This window comes from Ctenocephalides felis, unplaced genomic scaffold (genome assembly GCF_003426905.1).
Source record: "Ctenocephalides felis isolate EL2017-DRISC unplaced genomic scaffold, ASM342690v1 CF-g0.4_SCAFFOLD_01586, whole genome shotgun sequence".
NCBI lineage: Eukaryota > Metazoa > Arthropoda > Insecta > Siphonaptera > Pulicidae > Ctenocephalides > Ctenocephalides felis.
The window spans coordinates 1-24,414 of NW_020537740.1; the positions used below are offsets into that span (position 1 = coordinate 1).

Below are 24,414 nucleotides of genomic sequence, written 5' to 3' on the forward strand. Positions count from 1 at the left end.
TTTTGAAAAAAAATTACTTCGAAAAAAATAGCTTTTTGAGAAACTATAAATTTGACAAAAAATTATTTTTTTTGAGACAAAAAAATTTTTTTTTGAAAACAAATTTTTTTGAAAAAAAAAATGTTTTCTTCATTTTGACATATTTTGGAAATTCTGAACTTTTTTTCAAAGCAATCGTACTGCTTGAATTGCATAGAGACGAAATATCGAAGCGCGTAAGCAATGCGCCGTCGTCTAACGGATAAACATTGGTACGGAACCCTTAGGAATGTAAACAAAATTTAAACTTATTGTTAAAATCTCTATAGAATATCTGATAATTTGATGTGAATATGTCTAATGATCATTTTTGATGCCAAATGGCACTTTTTTACTTTCTTCATTGGGTCTCCGAAACCGATAGACCTGCTACAATTCTTCATCTTGTCAATACAAGTAGAATGTTCTCTTAAAAACCGAGTTACCATTTTTGGCACGTTTTGGCCCGTATCTTCGAAATGGCTAGGCCTGCCTTCGCCAAAACTAATCATCACGTCTCCTTATCAATACGAATCAAATGTTTTTTGAATTATTCAAATCCCTTCATCCATGTTTCCGAAATCGTCGACAAAAATTTGTATCCGCACACACATATACACGCACACACACACCATACATCCATTTTTTCCAAGGTATGCCAAAATATACAGAAGGTTCTGAAACGTAACGTTATATAAAAATTTTCATTTTCGATTTTTTTTCCGATTACTATAACTTGCCCTACGAGAAGTTAAAAAATGATCGTGTTCGATAACACTTATATTACTTTGAATTTGAATAATAAAAATGATACCATTTTTATAATATTTTTTTATATTTTCTTTCAGATTGAAGTTCATCCGTATCTAAACCAAGCTTGTCTGAGACAGTTTTGTCACTGCACAATATTATCACAACATCTTACAGCCCATTGGGGTCTCCAGATAGACCATGGGCAAAAGCTGAAGATAAAAAAGTTCTTGACGATGAATGGATGAAAAACGTGCGAAGGAGCTTAACAAGTCCCCTGCGCTACTAAGTCTTAGTTAATAAATGATATTTTTATGCTTTTCGTTGTTGAATATGAATTAATATTTATTATTTTAATTCCTATCAAGGCAAATAATATTGCAGCGCCTTTCAAATGCAGAAATTATTTGTAATATCAAAATAGTTCTATAATAGTCAGTGTTTTATCTAGTTTACACTTTTAAATCTGTGATGTTTAATTAGCTCCATTAGTCAGCGGAAATAATTATTTTGTTGTAATACACTTTAGAAAAAACTTTATTTTTGGCATCTAAATACTTTTGCTTCTCATAGCCATTTTTAAATAATAACGGTAATTAATTTTTTCCTTTTCCTAATAAACTGATATAAGTATGTGCCCAGTATTGCGACTGAATTTATCATAACTTATAAATACAAATAAAATATATCATAAAAATTAACAATATTAAAAACTCTATTTAGAAGAGGGAGCTCGCAATCTATAACATCTAGGTAGACAAATTTTAAAATTTCTTCATAATCACTATTAAGGCAGTTAGTACTAAGCATTGTAAATTTTTTTGAGAGTCAATAGTTTTGTACCAAATATAAATATGTTTTAAAAATCAGTTTTTTTTTCGAATTGAGAAAATAAATTCTAATAAGAAAATAATTAAGAGATACAAATTTCCTTAGGCTATTCAGCTTTCAGTGTCTCCTTAAAATTAAATAATATAGCAATATATGATATATTCCAAAAAAATTCTACGAAACAAGAATAATAATAAGATTCCGGAAATGTTTTTAAAAAATCTAAAGATAGTTTTATTGCTTTATATTAAATGTGATTATAATTAATAGGCCTTCAATTAATATAATTTAAAAATAAACAAAATCATACCTATTCGTGAGGATAATCGATCAATATAGATTAGTATTAAAAAAAAAATTCTTGAAATGTATAATTAATTTGTCCTGAATTACCAACTGCTCAAAAGCACTGAAGATTTATTATAGAAATATACAAAGAATAAATATTTCAGGTGGAATTATCAACTAGGTAACATTATAATACCGATGTCCATGGTAAAAGCACAAATAGAGGAAAATTTCAAAGTTCTGGACTTTGAACTTACGGCCGAAGATATGGAACATTTTAATAAAATGGATCAAGGATACAGGCTTTATTCTCTATCCGAGTAAGTTCTGAAAATTAATTATGATCTAATTTGGCTTCCATAGAATATTTACATTTACATTTATTAAATTTCAGGATCCATGGACATAAGGACCATCCATTCGAGAAAGACGCATTTTAAATACAATCTATGCATAAAATTCAAAATGTTTGGAAATGATTTTTTCATGTTTTATAATTAATTTTCAAAAGTTTGTAAAATTTTATCCAAAATGCTATATTTATGAAACATATTTATGTTTTTAAATCATTTGCTGCTATTAAAATACGAGATCATAATATAATAGCCTTTCATTTATTAAGTGAGCAAGAAAATTGTTGTAACAGTTTTTTTTAATTAGGATATCTTGAGATCTACTGTTTATATTTTCACGAAAAAGAGATGAATAAATGCTAAAACTATACCCCTACCGAAGTAAGTAAAAACAATTCCATTGCTGTTATTAATTATTGAACATTTATTTATGTTCTAGAAAAAGTGCTAGAACTTTCCCCGTGTTTGTGCCTAGTTGGAATATCACAATAAAAGCTTATTTATTTTTAACAAAATTAACATATCATGTATGAGTGTTGCATATTTTTTATGTAACCGTATTCTACATATACATATTCTTATCTTGCAAATAATAGACTCCACCGGATCTACTTCATTTTTGTGAATGCTTTCCCATATACCAGATAATACCATTATTTTTCTCTGAGCATTCTATTTTATTTTCGCACATTTACCTTTCTATCAATCCCGTTTGGCTTTTATTTACCTTTTACATTAATATGATTTTTTTATATGTTTTATTATATTCATCTTTTTCTCAAGATTTCTTTTTCAGGAGTATCAATCAATAGTAAATATGTTTTTTTGCATCTGCTATTTGTATTGGTTTTTCTTTTTACCACCTTTGCCCGCCAAAACCAAAGTGTAAAAAAATGGGTAAAAGGTATTGTAGAATGTAGATTACAGCAACTCGAAATTGGTTCGTTCAAAATTTTGATTGGATTTATAATTTCTATAGTTAGTAACGCATTTATTTACATCAAAACGTGGAGCATAATTTATGTTACAACTAGCTCCAAGATTGTTATACAATTAACCCCAGATGTGAATTATTCACAATAATAAAAATAACTATTTAAACAATCAGCAATAGCAGACGCATTATCAAAGAGTGATAAATTTGAAACGAAATACATGTAAAAACAAAATTGCAAGCAAAAAAATCTTCAATTCTATTTTAGACTCAAAATATTTCCTTCAACCTGGAAACCGGCTAAATTAATATTAGTCCCAAAACCTGGGAAAGATCCGCATATTCTTTCAAACTACAGACCAATAAGTCCACTATCATTATTGTCAAAAATATTCGAAAAATTCTTCCTGAATAGAATAAGGTCCTGTCTAGAAAACATAGAAGCAATACCTCAACACCAATTTGGATTCAGAGAGAAACATTCAACCATTGAACAAATACATCGCATTACAGACAAAATAATAAACTTACTTCAACAGAATTCTTTCTGCTCAGCGGATTTTATAGATAATAGTCAAGTGTTTGACAAAGTGGGGAAACACGGCCTGTTATACAAAGTTAAGAAAATTTTTCACACGGAATCTTCACTCTACTGAAATCATACCCGATTAAGAGATTCTTTACTGTTAACATTAGAGACATGCATACTTCGCACTCTTGCCTGCTGCTGGTGTTCCGCAGGGAATTGACTTCGGACCATTTCTCTACTTAATTTTTACTGCAGATATCTCTCAAACTACTTCAACCACAATAGCCACTTACGCAGATGACACAGCAATACTTGCAATACATCAAGACCCATCAAAAGCATCTGCAAACCTACAGATTCATTTGTCAAAATCGAAGTCTTGTTTTCACTATGGAGATTCGAAGTCAACAATACCATTTCTATTCACATCACCTTTACTTTCAGGAAATGTAGCTGTACTCCAGTTAACTTGTTTAATTCAACTTCACAACAATCCAATGTCGTCAAGTTTATGGGATTGCATCAAGACTCGAAACTCACTTGTAAATATCACATACAAAAAAAAAAGACAATAACTCAAAAAGTCTCGTAGAAAACTTTACTGGCTATTGAACAGAAAATCCAGATTACAGTGAACAGAAAATCACGGAATAAGTTGCTACTGAATGAAGTAATGTTAAAGCCAATGTGGCCATACGGAATTCAAATGTGCGGAACATCAAAGAAATCAAACATCAAAATCATCCAAAGATTCCAAAATAAACTCCTGAAAGAAATAGTAAACGCTCCTAAGTATGTACCAAATTGGCTCATACTGAAAGACCTCAATATTAATACAATACATGAAGAATTCGCGTTAATGATAATTTTTGACCGCCAAATGGCATTTTTTTTTACTTTTTTTTACTAGATCTCCGAAACCGCTAGACTTGCCTGCATGAAAATTTAATCTGTTGTTTCATATGTTTTTTGAATTATTAAAATCGGACGCTCTGTTCTCTTGAAAACTGAGTTACCATTTTTGGCACTTTTTGCCCCATATCTTCGGAACGGCTAGACCTGCCTACGCCAAAAACTAATCAACACGTATCCTTATCAATACGAATTGAATGTTTTTTGAATTATTCAAATCGGTTGATCGGTGTTCCCGAAATCGTTGGCAAAAATTTGTATCCGCACACACACGCACACTCACACATACACACACATACATCCATTTTTTCTAAGGAATGCCAAAATGTTAAGAAACCTTTGAAACGTAAAGATATATAAAAATTTGCATTTTCGATTTTTTTGCGATTACTATAACTTACCGTACGGGAAGTTAATGAAAAAAACTAAGAAAAATATAATATAAATGAGTTAAAATATAATTTAACGATCGTTTTGTAATGAAGTTAATTCATTCGTGTATTTTATCAGAAGTTTTTATAATTATACTTTTAGAACATAATATTTAAATAATAATTAAATTACCTTAATTAATTGTAATGAAATTGAGAGTTAAGCTAGCAATTAATTGTTATGAATCTTTTACAAATGTGATGAACTAAAGCGATTTTATATTGAACGACAACATAATTTTATATTTATTAAAAACAATCATGAATTAAAGCTTACTGCAAAGATGATTACATTTTTGTACTGGTTATTCAATCATGAACTATAGATGAAGGTTGTGAATCTACATTGTGATGATATTTTGTGGTTTTGTTATAATACGTACATCTTTACATGTTCTTGATTTGGTCTTGAAAATGTTCTAATGTTTGATCTAACATGCTGTAATAATTACTTATAAATAAACTCATAGTTATGCACACGGTGTGCCAACAACTGCATCTTTTACAGAAACTTTTAATATTCTATAATTTACTTCAGCCGGATTGATATCCCTGTAAATGAATAAAGGCATCCTGTCCGAAAGCACCCACACATTATCTTCATAGTCGACCTATGAAAAATAAATAAAGGGTTAACAAATAAAAAATACTCATTAATTGGATTTCATATGATCAACATTATACCATAATTATTTGACAATACGTGTGCAACCTTTAATAACTGTCGAAATATGATCGGAAAATTTTCAATCTATTGCCCAAATACAGATATATGTTCATTTGCTATTATTTGTTAAATTTCCATCTGTCTCTATTTATTCCAAAAGGGACAAACACACCCAATACCTCATTTTTAATTATAATAAATTTTTCGAACAGAAGACTATATTATTTATCCAATACCAAATTTTATAGGTAATTTTGAAAAAGATTATACCAAAGATTCATCAGCAAAGATGGAACTATTAATTTAATTTTTCTCTTGTAAAATTCTTTTTTAACTAAATATACTTTTTAATTACTATTATCTTATTTTTTACACCTTAGCCATCGTGAAAGCTCAGTTGATCTTTTTTATTCAAGCCATATGTATCGTTGTTCGGACGTATTTTTGTTTTATTATATTGGCCATGAGGTGACAACCTTCAGGGCATTAAGCTTTACACGGAATTGTTGCTACCCCTGGCAGAGAAGGTAGCGAAGTGTTTTAATTTAACTATTTGTTCATTACTAAAAGTAAAGTCCGCGAAAAATCATGTATAATAAATAACCAATAAATATATTTTCTTTCATTATAACTTAGTAACAAATCAGTGATTGTAATTAGAACTGCAACAAATACTTAATATACAAACAAATCAGTGTTTAATATAGTCCATAGCTACAAGGGTTAAATAATAACCCAACAACATTATCGAAGGTGAGTTTACATAAATTTTATAACAACGTAACACAAATACAACTGTTTTGTAGATGTTATATAAAAATCTGTTGAATCTAAGCTAAAGCTAAAAATCCATATCATAATACAAATAAATAACATGAATTATAATAGATTTTTTACCCGTGGACCTATAAGCTCAGCTCTACCCTCTATTTATATTAATTTTTATAGTTACATTTACTTTTTAAGTTCGTAGTGTCTATATATAATATAATTAAGTGAATGTCTAGTAAAAAAATAAAGAAAGTAACTTAAAAAAATCAACCCGTAATAAAAATAAAAAATTGAACTCGTAATAAAAATTTAAGCTCTTACCTTTGAAAAATCTGAATTAATATTCAGTAGAAAATGTCCACAAAAACTAAAGGAATTGGGAAGTGTGGTGATATGGTGCAAATTGAAGGTTACATGCAAGTATTTTTCAAACTCGCATTCAAAAACAAAAGAAAATGGATCCAATACATTAAAAAATAAGTGTTTTGGTTGGACAATCCTTGATAGAATAATTTTCGTTGATAAAAATAAAAAATAAAACTCGTAATAAAAATTTAAACTCTTACGATTGCAAAATCTGAATTAAAATGCAGTAGAAAATGTTCACAAAAACTAAAGAAATTGGGAAGCGTGGTGAGAAGGTGCAAATTGAGGGTTACATGCAGTTTGTATTTTTCAAACTCGCATTTAAAAAAAAATAAGAAAATGGATCCAATACATTAAAAAATGAGTGTTTTAGTTGGACTATTCTTGATGAAATTAGGTTTGTTTTTATGTAAAATAGAGCTTTTTCATACGCTCAAAACATCTCAAAGTTTATTCCAAAACGTTGTATGTGATTTTTATATACGTATTTTGAAAAAAAAACTACAAATTGACCCATATAAGAAAAAAAAATCTTCGGGGTGGACAACCCTTACCATTTGGTTTCAATCAAAATTAGCTAAAACATGTCTTGGGATATACCTTACAGCTTCAAAAATTTGATAGCAATTGGATATATAATTTATGAATGCATAGAACATAGACACAGATATACACATATTTCAATAAGATAGTGTAAATACCTTTAAATCGTTTGGAAATACTAATTTATAAGGATCTTGTGCAACAACTCCTTGTGTGAACTCATTATATGGTTTTCCAGAGTTCCAGCACGCTATTCCATCCTTGTTAACCTATTTAAATGAGAAATTAATAAAAAACAGTAAATAAATATAGAACAATAATAAATTTTTAAAATATTTTTTCATTACTTGAGTGTAGAATAGTACTCCTGAGTTCTCGTGAAGAAAACTTGCTGAGCTCTGTCCTTTTGGTCCACGGTCACCAACGAGCTAAATAACACAAATATTATAAGTAACATAAAATAATGATTTTTAGAATAAATATCTAATCTAAAGATTAGATATTAAGATCATGATGCATTAATGCAATAAATTGCAATGCAATCTCATATGCTTAATGTATTTCAAGGATTTTTATAAATGTATGTACATTTTGTTTTACTTAATAAAATTTAATTTTCACAACAAATAAGTTTTGCAATTAAAGGCACTTTTACTGAAGTTTTTATATTAATTTCATTTACAAAATTTCAATTTTGAATTTATAATATACAAATTTTAATACTCACCTTAAATTCATGATATGCTTCAGGGCTGTGGGCCCAGGTTGAATTTTGCAATAATCTTGTAGAAACAGCAAATTCTTTTGTGCTAGACATTGCATGGAAGTAAGCTGTACGGTAACTATTAAAAAAAATTATATAAATGAAATGTATAACATTATTTGATTGATAATCTTGCGAATTAATGCTTGTTTTCGAATCGCTAATTAGACATTATTTCTGATAATCACCCGCGTATAGTTTTTACTAGAGTTCGTCGGTTTTCAAAAACCGGTTTTAAAAACCGTTTTTTTGGAGAAAATTATGGAATTCGAAAACCGGTTTTACAGTGAAAAAAGTTGGTTTTCACTGTATAAATGGAAAATGACAAATAAAGCCAAATATAAAAGATTGATGAAAGCGTTTAGATTGTTGAAATCATATCGTTTCATTAGCATTTTATTTGATATCTTGTCAGTCTGCAATGGTTTCCAGAAAAGTTTTTTATATATTCATTTAGATTTTTATACTAGTGTATATATTAATTTAAATCAGTGTGACTTGAGGAAATAACTTCCTTTATTCAAACTTAAAAAAAAAGAGTTTCAAACCGTAGAAGCCACAAATAGAATAATAAACAACTTAGAATTATTATATAAGGCATTAAAAACAATTGAGCATAATTTGGTCGCAAGTATGAGAGTATTTTCTGTATCAGTAGCAATTCGATAGATGTTCTCAGTTTTTTTAAATAATATTTTATTAAACAAATAAAACAATTAGAATGTTTAAAATTAATTAATTAAAATTGCTCGGAACAGGCAATATCCGAGTTTAGCTTGATTGTTTTAAAACTAAAATTGATATTAACAAATATGTATCAACATGTATCTAATATTTTGTTATTTCTTTTTTAATTTAATGAATGTTTTTTATTTAAGAATGTATTATTTTTATTCATTCGAAAACTTTCCTTTCATTATCATAAAAATACTTTCATCCTTATATGTGAAAATGACGCATGAATAACGAATAATTATTATTAAAGTTATTTAATCAACATAAACTATATTTTTTTAGTTATACTAATTAAAATTAAAATAATTTTGTTCACTATCTGTAAAATTGAACAATAAACAAATTCAGTCAAATACTGCTCTAAATTACACTAAGTTTGGGGATAAATTACAGAATATTCGAGCAAAAACTTATTTTCTATATAAAATTCGAAAACCGGTTAAAATCGGTTTTTTAGTAAAATTAAAATTCGAAAATCGGTTTTCTGGAATGTCGGTTTTTGTATAAATCCTAGTTTTCACAAAAATACAAATTTTTAAAATAAGTTTTTTTGGCTTGGTGTAGTTGAACTAATAGACTTTAATATGATAAACTTGATGATGAACATTGTATTTAATGTTTGAATGTTTTTCTTCAGATCTTTTTTCAGAAGCGAAAAACGTGCAGCTCCTATGAATATTAAAAAAATTATTTCCCTTTCAATATTAATCATGAATAAGCTTGACAAAAGCCTGAAATAATATTTATTATTATTGATTACGGCTTGCTTATAAATAAATAAATAAGATACATACTTTTGACATTTGTTAATAATTCAATAAAATGTTGTAAATATAGACAATAAAATTGAATATATTTAGTCATAGTCTTGAATTGTTTAAGTAAATGAGAGTAATTTTAAAGAAAAGCGAAAGTATAGTAGAATATATTCGGGTCCAGATAGTTAGAATTACAACTTCAACTACAAAAAAAATTGAAAATTCATTACTATTTCTTAAGACAATCTTTAAATATGTATATTGAATCTACAGGCAAGTATCTGTATTTAAAGAGCGTTAAATTAATAAAACAAAGCTCATCAAAAATTATATAATTAATGCTAATAAATAAATTAAGACAAAAAATAGGTGAATTATTCAAAATTATTTCTATGGTATAAGAAAAAACATATATTAGTTTATTAGAAGTACTGATAATTTAAATGTAGAGTTTTAGCACGTATTAACGGCTAAAAAGGCTACTGAATATGTAGATAAGTTAGAAGAAAATTCATACACATTTGTGTTCAGTTATATAGTAGACGCGCTAATAAATAAATTATTTATTCAATAACTATATAACTATATAACTATTAAGTTCTATAATTCAAATGAAAACGGTTGGTTGGTTAATTGAAATTGGTTTCAATTTGAGTATAAAATATCTATTTGATATCCTGTAGAAACTATGAACATTATTAATCTTCAAATTAAAATTTATTTTTTGAGAAAGTTATAGATATATCTCATATCAAGATATTTTGAATAGATATTTAAAATTTTTATTTCTCAAAAATTAGGAAAAATATCAGTGCAATTGATACCATATAATCTTAACAATAATTCTTTTGTTTATTTATGTCTCTTACCCATCTGGTTGGTGTTTGGACAAAGCGATACCAAAAACTCCATCTGTCCACTGGAATTGAACACCAGCAATATCGTATTCCCCGGCAAGTGGTTCGAAATGGAAATAGTTGTGGGAAACTCGCCAAGAGTCATCGTCACGGAAGGAGTAAACGACTACTCCATAGGCTCCCAAATCAGGAATATAAGCAAATGCATCGTCGCAAGCATCTGGACGAACATCTACAACCTATGAGTAGAAATGTATCAATTGAAATAATTGAATATCAAGCTACCTAAAATTATAACACAGCATATTTAAACTAAAACTAATAGTTTACAAAAGACCAGAAGAGACCTTACTTACTCTAATTATAATAGAGTAAGAGTTAAAGTAAATTTCTATACAAAAAATAATAAGTACATATAACTTTCAAAATCCATAGCTTTTAGAAACGAAGTGCTTTATTACAGTAACTTTTATTAACGTTTTTGTGACTGTATGATACAAAGAAAGCCATTCAACAATCCTGTCAGATATTGAGCGTCATTGTCACTGTCTTGCCGCAGAAATCAGTTCATACGTGATTTGCACCTTGAAAAGTTTATTTTGAGGCTACTTTTTTCATGTTATTAGGGACGTTTTCATTGATATTCGTAATTATTTCAATTAAAATCAATTAACTTGTGTTTGGTAGAATTTTGATTAATTATTCATGTTTGATCAATTTCGCACAAAATGACATAGTACTATTTTGAAAAATTACAGAGCCAAGAAAAAAAATTAAAATCTGACAAAGGTGATTGACTTCTAACTGCTACTCCAAGTATAGATAAAATTGCTGAAACAAAACAACCACCAACCATATGTTATTATAGTCCTTATTTAAATAAGTAATGTAAGTAATAACAATTGAGACTAATTATAATATCTTATATATAAAAATGAATCGCAAAATGTGTTGGTAAGCGCATAACTTAACAACTCCTGGACCAATTTGGCTAATTCTTTTTTAAAATGTTGGTTGAAGTGCAAGAATGGTTTTTACGGCGAGAAAAAATCGAATAACTGCCGGAAAACCGTAAAAAAACCCATTTTTTTTCACATACAAACGCTTTCTAACTAAGGTAGATTCAATTTGAGCTTTATTGCTATTATATAAAGTTCATATTAAATTACAAGCACTCACTGAATATAATTTTATACTCGTTATTCGAGAATAAAATAAAAAAAACTTTATTTCTTATAATTACAATAAAATATATAAAATAATTGAATTTTACAATATAATGATATAATGAATTAAAATTATATAACTGGACTGGTGTAAATACTGGCAAAGATTATCCTCCTCGAATGTAGAGATCTTGCTACTTATATAGTTAAAAATATGCTTTATCAGCAAGGGGGGATCTTGTGGCTAGATATAAGCTATGTCAGCGGGATGGATCCCGTAACTCCTCCGGCCCTAGATGAAAAACCTCGGGGTGCAGGTTGGTGGTTGGTTGTGGCCTTCTTGTTCTTGGGGTGTCTCTACTTCTGGAGTAATTTGTAATTTCTTTTTGTTGTATCTTTGTCTGCAATACTTGAACAGGATATAAATAATAATAATAGTTATAAATATTATATACATGATAATTGACACGATGCTGTTGTTGTTAATTCCAGTCTTCCTTGCATAGAGTTTATGAATTTGTTCTTGATCTTCTTTAATTTTAGATAGCTCATTTACTTGAATTGACTTGATTGCAATTGGTTCGGATGATTTTGAAATGTTGTAGTTGAAATTAAATCTTGGTAAAATAATTGCTTTTCCTTCTATAGACGACTCTTGATTGTAATAGTTTTTCTTGTCAATGCTGAATTTACATAAGTGTGGGAGTTTTAAAAGAAAAATTCCTTTAATAAACTTAGTTTCTTCTTGATGATTGCAAATCATATCGATTCTTGATTGTGTGCTTAGTAAAAGAATATAGTGTGCGTTATTTATTTTCTCTATAATATTGTGTGTAATGTTGACTTGAATTTCGTTGCATGTTTCGATGTGAGTGTTATCTAGTTGTAATAATTTTATGATACATTCTTCGTCGTTTGATAATATGTGTCTAATATTGCAAACATATTTTTCTGAAACTTCCTTGCAATTTGTATCGTCAAATTGATAGTTATTATTGCCAATTGTAAGGAAAGGTTTAGGTGGAATAATGACTCTATTTTCGGTATTTGGAATTGGAAACAATTTATAATGTTTATAGGTTTCGGGTAGAGTGATAGGAAATTTGATAAGAAAAACAATTTTTTCGTCTGTATAATAATATTGAATATTAAGTAAATTATAATATTTGTGAAGATTACTATCGTCTATAGGAAATGGTAATGATTCTACATTGTATAAATTCTTTACAGTATTAATCATAAAATTCAAATCATCTAATTTAATTACTGAGTTATGAACTAAATTCATCTTAGCTAAATCTAATGATATTTCTAAATGGTTTAAAATATTTGTTAAAATAACTAAACTATAATTAATTTGTTCTAAACTATCTTTAGCTATAAAATATTCATTATGACTAAAACTACCGAATTTTAGATAATCATTGATATCATTCAATTTCTTATTTAATATTACATCATTTTCTCTAATATTAATAATTGTTTCATTAAAATATTCAATTAACTTATTATTTAATGTCATTTGTTTATTCAATGTTTTTGCATAAATTTCATCGTTAGTTTCTAATATACGTATAGCGTCATCGTACTTTTTGGCATCTTGTGCATCTAAATTCCCTGTAATTTCCTTAATTATGCTACCTAGTCCGTTAATAAGTCCTCTTTTAATTCTTCTAACCGGTCTAATAATATTATATTTATCTTTAATAACATTAATCATAGTATTTGTCAAAGAAATGTATGAATCTAATCTTCTCAAATAATCGTTATGTTTATTATTTAAAATAGATAAAAGTGTATCAAAGTCTGTAACCAAATTAGTAATCTGTTGTTTAATCAAATCTGTATTAACATAATGAATAAAAATATGATATTTTTCGATTAACTTTGCATTTCCTAATTCAAAAGGTAAAATTCCAGTTGTATTTAATTCTTGAAGAAAAATTTGATCACTGTTTGCTGCTAGTACTAGGTGTAATATTATTAGTTGAAACAACAACATCTTGTTCACGTGGGATTTGCTGAGTATTAGTTTTTGGACGTTTGAGTTCTTGTTTGTGTATCGTAATATTCTTGTCAGTAAGAATTGTATTTCCTAGATCTTTCTGTACTTGTATCTGTTTGTAACGTGAAGCGGTTTTGTCTCGCGGGTTTGATTTTAAATATGCACGTGTGTTTTCGTCGTATTGCAAAGGATCATGTCTTGTTTCGTTATGTTTCGATATTGTTTTGTCTTTGTTGCTATAATTCTTTTCAAAAATTTTCTCATACATTAACTTTGTTCGTTGTTTGTGGTCTTCTAAATAATTTGTAAGAATTTCTGTTTCTATGTCTATGTCAAAAGGAGATCTCGTAGAGAGATGACCTGAAATAATGTCAAATGGTTTTAATTTTGTCACTGAATGTATAGAACTATTATAACCATTAATAGCATAAGGGATAATGTCAAGAATACTAAGATTATTATTTTCGCGTTTGAGAATACGTATATGTTCTAGAATAGTAGAATGAAATCGTTCAATAGGTCCATTTGAATTTGGATGTAAAGGAGTTATGTAGTGGATATTAATTTTATGCATTTTCAAATATTCTTGTAAGGATGAAGATTTTAGATCAGGACCATTGTCCATAATTAAAGTATCAGGAACACCAAAATGAGAAATAAATAACATTAGAACTCTAATTATATTTTCCGTTATATTAGAAGCAATAGGATATGCTTGCGCATATTTAGAAAATGTATCAATGATTGTGACAAGTTTTTGTTTACTAATTGTAAGAATGTCTAAATGTAAAATTTGAAATGGTTTCGAAGCTGTAGGGGAAATAGAAAATTTTTGTTTTGGTGGATTTCTGTCGTATTTTTCAGTAGAACATAATGTACAATTATTAATATAAGTAGTAATATCATTACGAATTGTTGGCCAATAATATTTTTGTCTAATACGCGATTCGTTCTCGTTAATTCCTCGATGGTTAGAACAATCTTCGTGAATTGTTTTTACTATTAATTTTTGTTTATTTACATCAATAATATCTTCTTTAAAATCATTACATATAACTAATTTAAATGCTGAATAAGTGAAAGTAGAAGTTAAAATGTTTGTAATGTCAGCAATATATTCGCTATCGTTGACATACAACGCAAAAGATTTATTACTAGTGGTATATTCTTTAAAATATTTTCATTAATTTATTCTCTATATTATGGTAACAATTGTTATTGCCTACTCTATTTTATTAATTAAACATTTTGTTTGAGTTAATTGGATACCATATGCATTGATACCAATTTCTCTCAATTTGCGATAATAAAACATTCAATTGATATTTATATATGATAAAAATATAATTAATCAAATTTATGTTAAAATGATATTATATATTTTCGCAGCTTAAGCTTGAGCTCAAAATTAACAAGAATTATTATAATTCCATTATCATAATAAATTATGTTTCATAACAATATTGAATATTTATGATTCGAAATATAATATCAAAATGTAATAATAAATGAAATGGATGAATAGCAACGTAATCATGTTCATTGACTTCGTTATCTAATTCATTACGCAGTATTGAAAATTATTTAATTCATTTCTATTAATTAACGTAATATAATAAAATATAATATTTTTAAATTTATTTGAAATACTATTAAAACTAACTAAAATTTGTCAATATTTTTTGTATCGTGAAACCTTAGGCGTGATTCGAGAGTCATCAATTTATTCCTACCGGTGAAAATTAAATGAATCATTTTTTCCTATACTTATAATTTCTGAAATTTGAAATCATATTATGCGATTTATTTGGAGAAACAACATTCGGTGAAAATAATGTATTACATTTAGGCACTATTTGATCTGACTTGTGCTTTACTATGTGACGGTAAATGTTTGGGTATCTATAAAATTTGGAGTGGACAGGTATAGTGGCAATTTTCTCTTCAAAATTTGAGTGGTCTGTCTGTATTAAATTTTTAGTATGTGGGAAATCTACATGTGAATCAGGTTTGTTTGTAGTAAAATTATAAGATTCTGTTTCTAAAGGTTTAGTGTATGTTAAGTTAATTTCATTTTCTGTTAGGTTATGAATTTCAACTATGGCTTCATTATTTTTTGCTAATGTTACAGTATCGGGAATGAAACAATTTGGAAAATTTTGCTCTGTGATTAAAATTTCACCTTCTTTAATGTTAACTGGGACTTTACATTTTTGAATGCATCTTTCTGGTATCTGTTGACTAAAAAGTATTTTTTTTGGACTTTTCAAATAATGTAATTTTAAATTAGTATTAGGTAATACTAGCAATTCATTATTAAAATCAATGAGCGCCTTCAATTTTTTAAGGTTATCAATTCCTAACAACCCATTGAAGGTTTCGTGAAACTTAAATAGATGGAATGAAAGATTTTCATTATTTTGGAATTCACTGAAGCTTGGGATGTTGCATGCAAAATTTTCTGTGTGCGTTGATAGAGCTGTTTTTATTGTACAGGGGTCAAAATAAATGGAACTTTTGAAATATCTATTAGCAATCTCTGGGCAAATAAATGATTTCGTTGAGCCTGAATCAATTAAAATTTTTAGGTCTGGATTTCTTATTTGAATATAAGGAAGAGAATAATTTTGAAAACTGTGAAATTCAACTATGTTTGATTTTGTCGTTGTTCGTCCGTTTGAAAATCCACATGTGGTTCGTCAGAGTATGAATCTTGTTCTGAATCAATGTTTTCTAAATTGTAGAGTCTGTTATGTCGTTGTTTGTTATTTGCGGAATTAATAGTTGATACACCACTCATAGGTGTCCAGTCAGAACCCTTTGTTGTATTGTTCGTTTGATTTGGAAATGGGGAATTTTGTTGGTTAGGTCTTAATGGTTGTTGAGTCATTTGGTTTGTTTGAAAGTTATTTGATTGGAAGCTATTTGGTTGGAAGTTATTTGTTTGGAAATTATTTGGTTGGGACATTTGTGGATTATAAAAATGTGGTTGGAAATGATGTTGTCTCTTATAATTTGGAATTGCCGTATTTGAATTTCTAGGAAGTGCAAAATTGGAGACGTTTTTCTGATAACTTTGTGGTTTACTATTTCTTTTACTATTGTATCTAAAATGGTCTGAGTCATCTCTAACACTACTAACATAGTCGTCCTTTTCTATAATCCTTAAAGCTTCTTCTAATGACGAAACGTTACGATTTCTAAGAAGTGAACTATATGGCTGTTTAACGTGTGCTATGAATACGGCCAAGGCACTTTTTTGGAAGTTGTTGCATCTATCTAGGATGATTTCTTTGTTTGTAAGGTGTAAGTATATATAATTTTTATAAATTGTAATCAAATCTTGAAATCTTTCATAGAACTGATAAACGGTTTCATTTGGTAATTGTCTCATATGATGGAGATCAAAAGTTAAAGATATATCATCTCTACGGTCTGAAAATTTTGATATTAGTACCCTAACTATATCATCTATTTCTCTAGCATTGGCAATTTCTATAGCATATTTAGCATTGTCATATAGTTTCGAAAAAACTGCGCTCCTTATAATTTCGTTTTGTATACAAGTCGGATTACTACTGTCATGATATCTACTCTTGATTTCCCTAACTCTTGAAATAAATGAATTTAGTTCTGCGGGGTTACCGCCAAAACTTGGGATAGTGTCGATAATATATGATCAAATTTGGGGATGTTTTGAATGGACATATTTGCTAATGAGTTTGCTAAGTTCTCTATAAAATCAATACCAATTTCCATAAACTAATTCGCGTACATGGAATTATGTTTCAATGGAATGCAAAAATAAAATAAATTTGTATATATATTATTTAATCAATTAATTAATTAAGAAAATTTAAACTGTAAAAATTGCTTTCTTATCTCCAGCGATTGAAGGATAAGGGAGGATGGCAATTTTACTATCAATTAAAATTTTTCACTCACCAGTTCCAGATGTTTTCGGCGAATTTCCTCTTCGCACTTTTTTTCACACAATATATATAATTTTTTCACTTGCACTTTTGCACACTATGAACTACAATCACCTTTGAATTGATTGGAAATCCTGCGATAGACCTTTCCAAAATCAATCCCACAATTTCTATTACTAATTATTGGTTCCGAATTCTAAATGATTGAAATCAATGGATATCTGCGATAGACGATCCCGAATTCAATACTACCGACTGCGCCAATTTTATACTCGTTATTCGAGAATGAAATAAAAAAAACTTTATTTCTTATAATTACAATAAAATATATAAAATAATTGAATTTTACAATATAATGATATAATGAATTAAAATTATATAACTGGACTGGTGTAAATACTGGCAAAGATTATCCTCCTCGAATGTAGAGATCTTGCTACTTATATAGTTAAAAATATGCTTTATCAGCAAGGAGGATCTTGGCTAGATATAAGCTATGTCAGCGGGATGGATCCCGTAACTATATATATGCTTACTCCTACTGAACAATTATTCGGATTTTGATAAATCTTTCTGAAGTTTGTTAAGGAAATTTTCTAGGATGTATGTGATTATAAAGTACTGGGATTTATGTGCAATATTGTAGAGATAAATGGAAAAAATGGAAAAAACTACATGTCATGTTTGCATTGAAAACAAATGAAAACTATCATCTGCCAAAAATTTCAATTTACTTATGAACCCAGACAATGTTAGAATTTGTATAATAAATTTATGATTATGAATAAGAAAGCTGAGATGTGCCAGAAATTAAAATAATATAAGATACAGTTTAAGTATGGCAGATTGAATGATACACATATGGACAGGATATGACAAATTAATTCACTTAAAATATGAAATTAAGTATTAATCAGGGCCGGTCCTATCTTTAATGCGATGCACGAGAAAAATACGAGGGCACACCTTAAGGGGCGCCAACACAAGATTCGGGTATTAAATTTTCAATATAGTTTTCTTTCAAAATATAATTTCAAAAACAATAATTATTATTTTTGAGTAAACAAAAATATTATATTAAAAATTGTAGGCATGGGTACAGGACAACGTCTGTCGGGCCATCTAGTCAATATATAATATATATATATATATATATATATATATATATATATATATATCATATAATTTTATCTATATTTCTCTCTGTAATATTAATCTTATTGTTATTTCCAAAAATTTTGAACTAATACTAATTAGGAATATAGTATTCTTTTAGACATAATGTTATATGATGATTAGTAAAGATAAATTTAACTTGTAAATTAAGACAACAGCATTGATATCATTGTCATCCAGAATATCCTAATAACAGTTGAATTAAATTGTAAATAATTTTTGATATATCAAGTTTAAATATTTGAAATATTTTTATACTTATTTTAATTTTTGTGTATTTAGATTAAATATATCCATGTCTATCCGTAAATGGTACGAATTTGTAACCTATTAAAAATCCATAAAATTCTAAAACAATATATAATATCAATATTTGTTACACTTACCACATTAGCAAAGAAACTGTCTTCTTTAAGATCCGTTGGTTCAAAAGTGTATCTTTTGATTAATTGATCCGTGTGCAGATCAAAAATTAAAAGTGCTGGTTTAGCATACACTTTTGGAGTGCCTGCAAATAAAAACATGATCTTTATAAATAATTATTGTTCTTTGTGAATGAAGATTGATATGATTTTTATCATTTTGTATGTTTTTCATGTTTTTTTCTACTTTCATGTAGAACTATTCCGACTGACTTATCCTATAAGCTGTTTGTTTAAGACTTAAACAAATTTTTCATGATAAGCAACCCATCTGTTGACAATGCTCCTACATGTGACCATTATATTAATTGTATATCTAATAATTATGAGCGTATGTTGCAGCTATTTCCACAAAAGTCAAATTGAAATTTGATCTTATGGTTGATCTATGTTGCCTGATATCGACCTAGCCCAAGGTTGGGATCGAACCTTTTCTGTCCCCACGTCCCTAAAATACACCACTACTCTTATCTTTTGGACTATTTTATTTAAATATTATTATGTTATATTGCAATTTTTAGTTTATTGTTAAGCTTTATTTTATGTAGATAAAGAATAAAAATGCAATTTTCACCAGATTTCATAAAAAGTCTATAAAAAGTCTACGTTTCTTACATGTCAAAAATGTTGCCGAATTGTTTGCTTTATATAACACAAATTTGGAATTCTTATTTTTATTTATGTTTATGTTAACGAAAGAAGTAATTATTAGTGAAACAAATTACATTTCTTTTAAGTAAAACTTCTTAGGCGGACTAAGGTGTAAATCCGTACAAATGCAACGGCAGTCCGTTACGCCCTAACTGTTCGTCATTCGCTCTTGATGAGATCATTTCTAAACGGGTCGATTGTGATTAATGTTATGTAATTAGTTGTTATGTATGTGAATAGAATTCTGTCATTGTATGCGTAACGGCATCAACATTGTATGCGTAACGGCATCAACATTGTATGCGTAACGGAATCAACATTGTATGCGTACCGATATCAACAAGGAAATCGGCATAGATAAATAAACATTTTAAAGTTACATTGTAGTACAAATCTTGATTTAATGAAAAATGCTTGGATCAGAACAATATTTTACCCTGTTCCTTGAAAATATTGATTAATAAGATTAATCATTAGTAAGTTTATTGATTAGAAATTATTTCTATATTATTTGTAGTTTCTATAAATCTTTGAAGTTATTAAAATGGAAAGTATTTTTTAGACAAGACAGATATTACAGCTATTCAAAGAATGAGATTATATAGCCAGCGAAAAAGTAAAAAAAAAAAAATACAAGCAGTCAATGAATGTATGCTAATTTTAATTACATGAAGTTCTTCAAACACATTTACATGATGAGTGAAGTTGCGAAAACAATATTTATTTAGGCGTTGTTTAACATAATCCACTGTGTGAACGAATATTATAGCATTTATTAATCAGCAATTACTTCATTTCTCCAATGAAAGTTCATTTCTAAATACTAATTACAATGACAAACCGATCATGTCATATTTGAAATATGACTTAAATTATATTATATATATTACATTATTGTTTTTAAATATTATACACATTGTTAATGCTATTATAAATATATTAGTTATAATTTACCATTATATAAACGTGTATTATGGTTGACACTAATAAATGTGTGCATAACGAGTGTTACCATATTACTAATTAACATTATTCAAAATTGCTATATGATGTATTTATTTTTACTTAAATGCCATTCTGTACAGTAACAAATAAGTTTTACTTCAATCGCGTGTAAACCTTACGCGCACTCTTTTTTAATAAATCTTTTTTTATCCAATACCTTACCAACACAAATTATACTGTTACTAAGGATATAATCGTCATGATTCGATTTTGACAAAAAATAAAAAAAATGAGCACACTTTGCAATGAGTATTACCACAATTGACAAATCGAGAATTTAATTTAAATAATATATTTTTTACCTAAAATGTCAACGAGTCCACAGTCCATCACCCACAATCTGTCGCATTCATCCACGCGTACCCTGAAGGTCGAAATAATTGTTGAATTATCGACGAGTCCATTAGATGAACTTTCGCCGGAACTAGGTGTGGTGTCATCTCCTTGGCCAGAAGAAGGCAATTTGTTAGCCTCCCAATTTGGATAAGGCACCAAATCAGGAGATTTGTTATCCAAAGCTTCAGTTAAGTTGACGTAGTTCAATGTGGAAGCGACACCAGACTTCCATCTAAAAAAAGTAGAGGAAAATTAATTGTTCATTTTTTACAGAAAATCTAATGCACAAACTCTCTAAACCAAAACCACCTAATTCACATTTGTTTTGATAGCTAATATAAGAAAGCATATAAGTGAAAAAGATCAATTGATTATACGCTTTGTAATTTACAATACTCCTTCTATTATATATAGAAAGCAGTTCAATGCAATTATTTTAATATATAGAATAGGGCGAAGCACAAAGGTCCTATTTGACTTAAACAATTATTAACTGAAAACCAAACCATTTACAACACAACACATACCACATATCAAACGAACAACTATCTGACTATGTCCAATAAAACTCCCAGCTTATTCACCATTAAAACTTGTAGATGTGTTTTTTTGCTTCTCAAAAATTTGTAATCTGGTCCTTTTTAACCCATAGGCAATAAATGGACCCCACAGGCGGAGTAAAATGGGACGGCCAGGGAGTAAGAATGTCCAATGTTTTATTTTTCTATTTTTTAAGAGATTTTACAAAATAATACCTTCATAATTCAGCCAATGCAAAATATAAATTTTATGAGTGCATTTTTTACAAAGATAATTTTGTGAATAACCTTAATCTGGTATTTCGTCAAAAGTGCTTATTCACAGAATTATTTATTTAATTTATCTCTTGTAAAACTGTTCCTTTTAACTTAATTTATTTTTTATTTGCTTTTTTAGTTTTTACACATTTGCCAGGGTTTAGTTGGTTCTTTTTACCTCACCAACGTGCAAGCTTTTATAGAGGTTATATAAAAAACTACTGTTGAATCTAAATAAAAATTAACAATCATCCATCTTGTAAAACAGGTAAATAAAGTATACTTAAAAATTATATTAAGGACTTAAAAACTTAAACAACAATGCTCACTACCAAAAAAAAAACGAATGACAAAAGAAAATACTTTTGTTATAGATTTTCAAACATTGTCGATTATCTCTCAATAGCAACGTCGTAAGAATGAATGTTATATATTTTTTCCCTCTACTTTCAAATATTGTTGTTAAAAATACTTGTTTCTGAGATATCGGTCGTGGACCTTTTTACCCGGGTACCTTTGAGCTCCGCTCTACGTTATTTAATATCATAAAATATACATTATAATTATTATATAAGATATATAAAATGCGGTCAAGCTACATAGAAATAATTAACCAATTTATTATTCTATGAAAATCAATTCTAATCTTACTCTAAAATTGAATCAATCAATCCGTTATATATTTTTTTCCCTCTACTTTCAAATATTGTTGTTAAAAATACTTGTTCCTGAGATATCGGTCGTGGACCTTTTTACCTGGATAGCTTTGAGCCCTGCTTTACGTTATTTGATATTTTTACACATACATTATAATTATTATAAGATATATAAAAATGCGGTCAGGCTAAAAATAATTAACCAATTGATTATTATTTGATAATCATTTCTAAGCTTACTCTAAATTTGAATAATCCATCGTTAATTAAAATGTGATTTCAGTTTGCATTATAAATCCATCTAATTATGAAATTAATATATGTCAAAGCACTAAAAATATTTTATGCAAAAATATATATTTGCTTTGTTAGGTAACTTATGCTAAGAAATTGGATCAATGACATTTGGGATATGGTTGCATCTACAAATATTGCTTATAAGTTTTTTTAAATGTTGATTTATAAATGGTTGAAGTTTTAATAAGAATGACAAGGAGACGTTCTGATTAGTTTTTGGCAAAGGCAGGTCCAGACGTTTATATGATATGGAGTAAAAAGTGCACAAAATAACAGTTTTTGAGAAAATGGACTGATTAGATTGATTCGAACACCATTCGATTCCTATTGACGAGGAGACGTGCTGATTAGTTTCGGCAAAGGCAGGTTCAACGGTTTTGAAGATACAACGCAGAAAGTGCAATCGATAGTAGTTTTTGAGAGAATCTTCTTATCAAATGATTCAAATATCATATTGCTTATGTTGACGGTGAGAATAAAGGATTTTCCTCTTCACGTTGAAGAATTATATGTTGTTTATTCTTAAATTTATTCATTGTCACATATTTTTATGTGAATAGAAAGAACGGATCGCGTTTCAGATATTTTGCAATATTTATTTTATAGCGGGCGTAAGAATATGCAATCCACGTCATTCATTCAGGTTTGCAATAAAACGCATTCTAAATGCAAATGTGTTGATGAATACATTTCTGTACTGTCTCCTCCATAGTTAATTTACCCAAGAGATCAGAGACTACTTCATACAAAACTATTTGAAAAATTAATTAATTTATTTTAAACTAGCCGGCCCGACAGACTTTGTCCTGTCAAAAAAAATTGTAATGTGGCGGTGTTTTGTGCCTACCTGTTTTCTATTCTTTGCAAAAAATTATCCTGAACAGATCCCTCACCCTGGTAATAATTCGGTGTGAATTAAAAATAATTAAATAAAACACTATAAGCATTTAAAAGTAAGTAATTTTAATAATGTAAATCATAATTCAAAAATCAGTTCAATTTTCATTGTAGTGCTTTGTGATAAACGATGTTTTTTGTTTGATTACCTGGCGCATAGACAAACAAATCTGATGGTTTTCCAATACGGGAACAAACAACATACAATTTTCTATGTGAGAAACATGGGTTTTCTAAATTAATACCACAAACACTTAATGATAAACGCACTGGAAACTTTGAATATAGTTGGTCGATATTTCGCAACATTATAATTGCCGATCCAACCTTTAATTGAAGATTGTGAGGTGACAATCCTAGCAAATCCAGCGAGTTTAAAAACTCCGGTGGATCGTCTTGGTTAGTTGCCGAATCAGCTGATTCGCCTGTAATTTGTTCTTGAATTTTGAAATTTAATTAATTTACATCAATGTTTTTGGCTGTCAATATATATAGCTTGATTAATAGAAAGATATTTCTATGTTTATATAAATATATTCAAAATTAGATTATCAAAAACTACACAAAA

At 28.2% G+C, this 24,414-nt stretch overlaps 1 protein-coding gene across 1 annotated transcript; it reads right to left on the reverse strand.

Moving 5' to 3' along the window:
* Window positions 1–5,352: 5,352 nt before the first annotated feature.
* LOC113372115 (protein yellow-like) lies at window positions 5,353–21,431 on the reverse strand (the record flags this gene model as incomplete). Its single annotated transcript, XM_026612444.1, has 7 exons — window positions 5,353–5,657; window positions 7,552–7,662; window positions 7,741–7,821; window positions 8,121–8,235; window positions 10,519–10,745; window positions 19,172–19,293; window positions 21,166–21,431. Coding segments are annotated over 7 exons (1,063 nt in total), but the record flags the coding sequence as incomplete, so codon positions are not given.
* Between the last annotated feature and the right edge of the window lie 2,983 nt (window positions 21,432–24,414).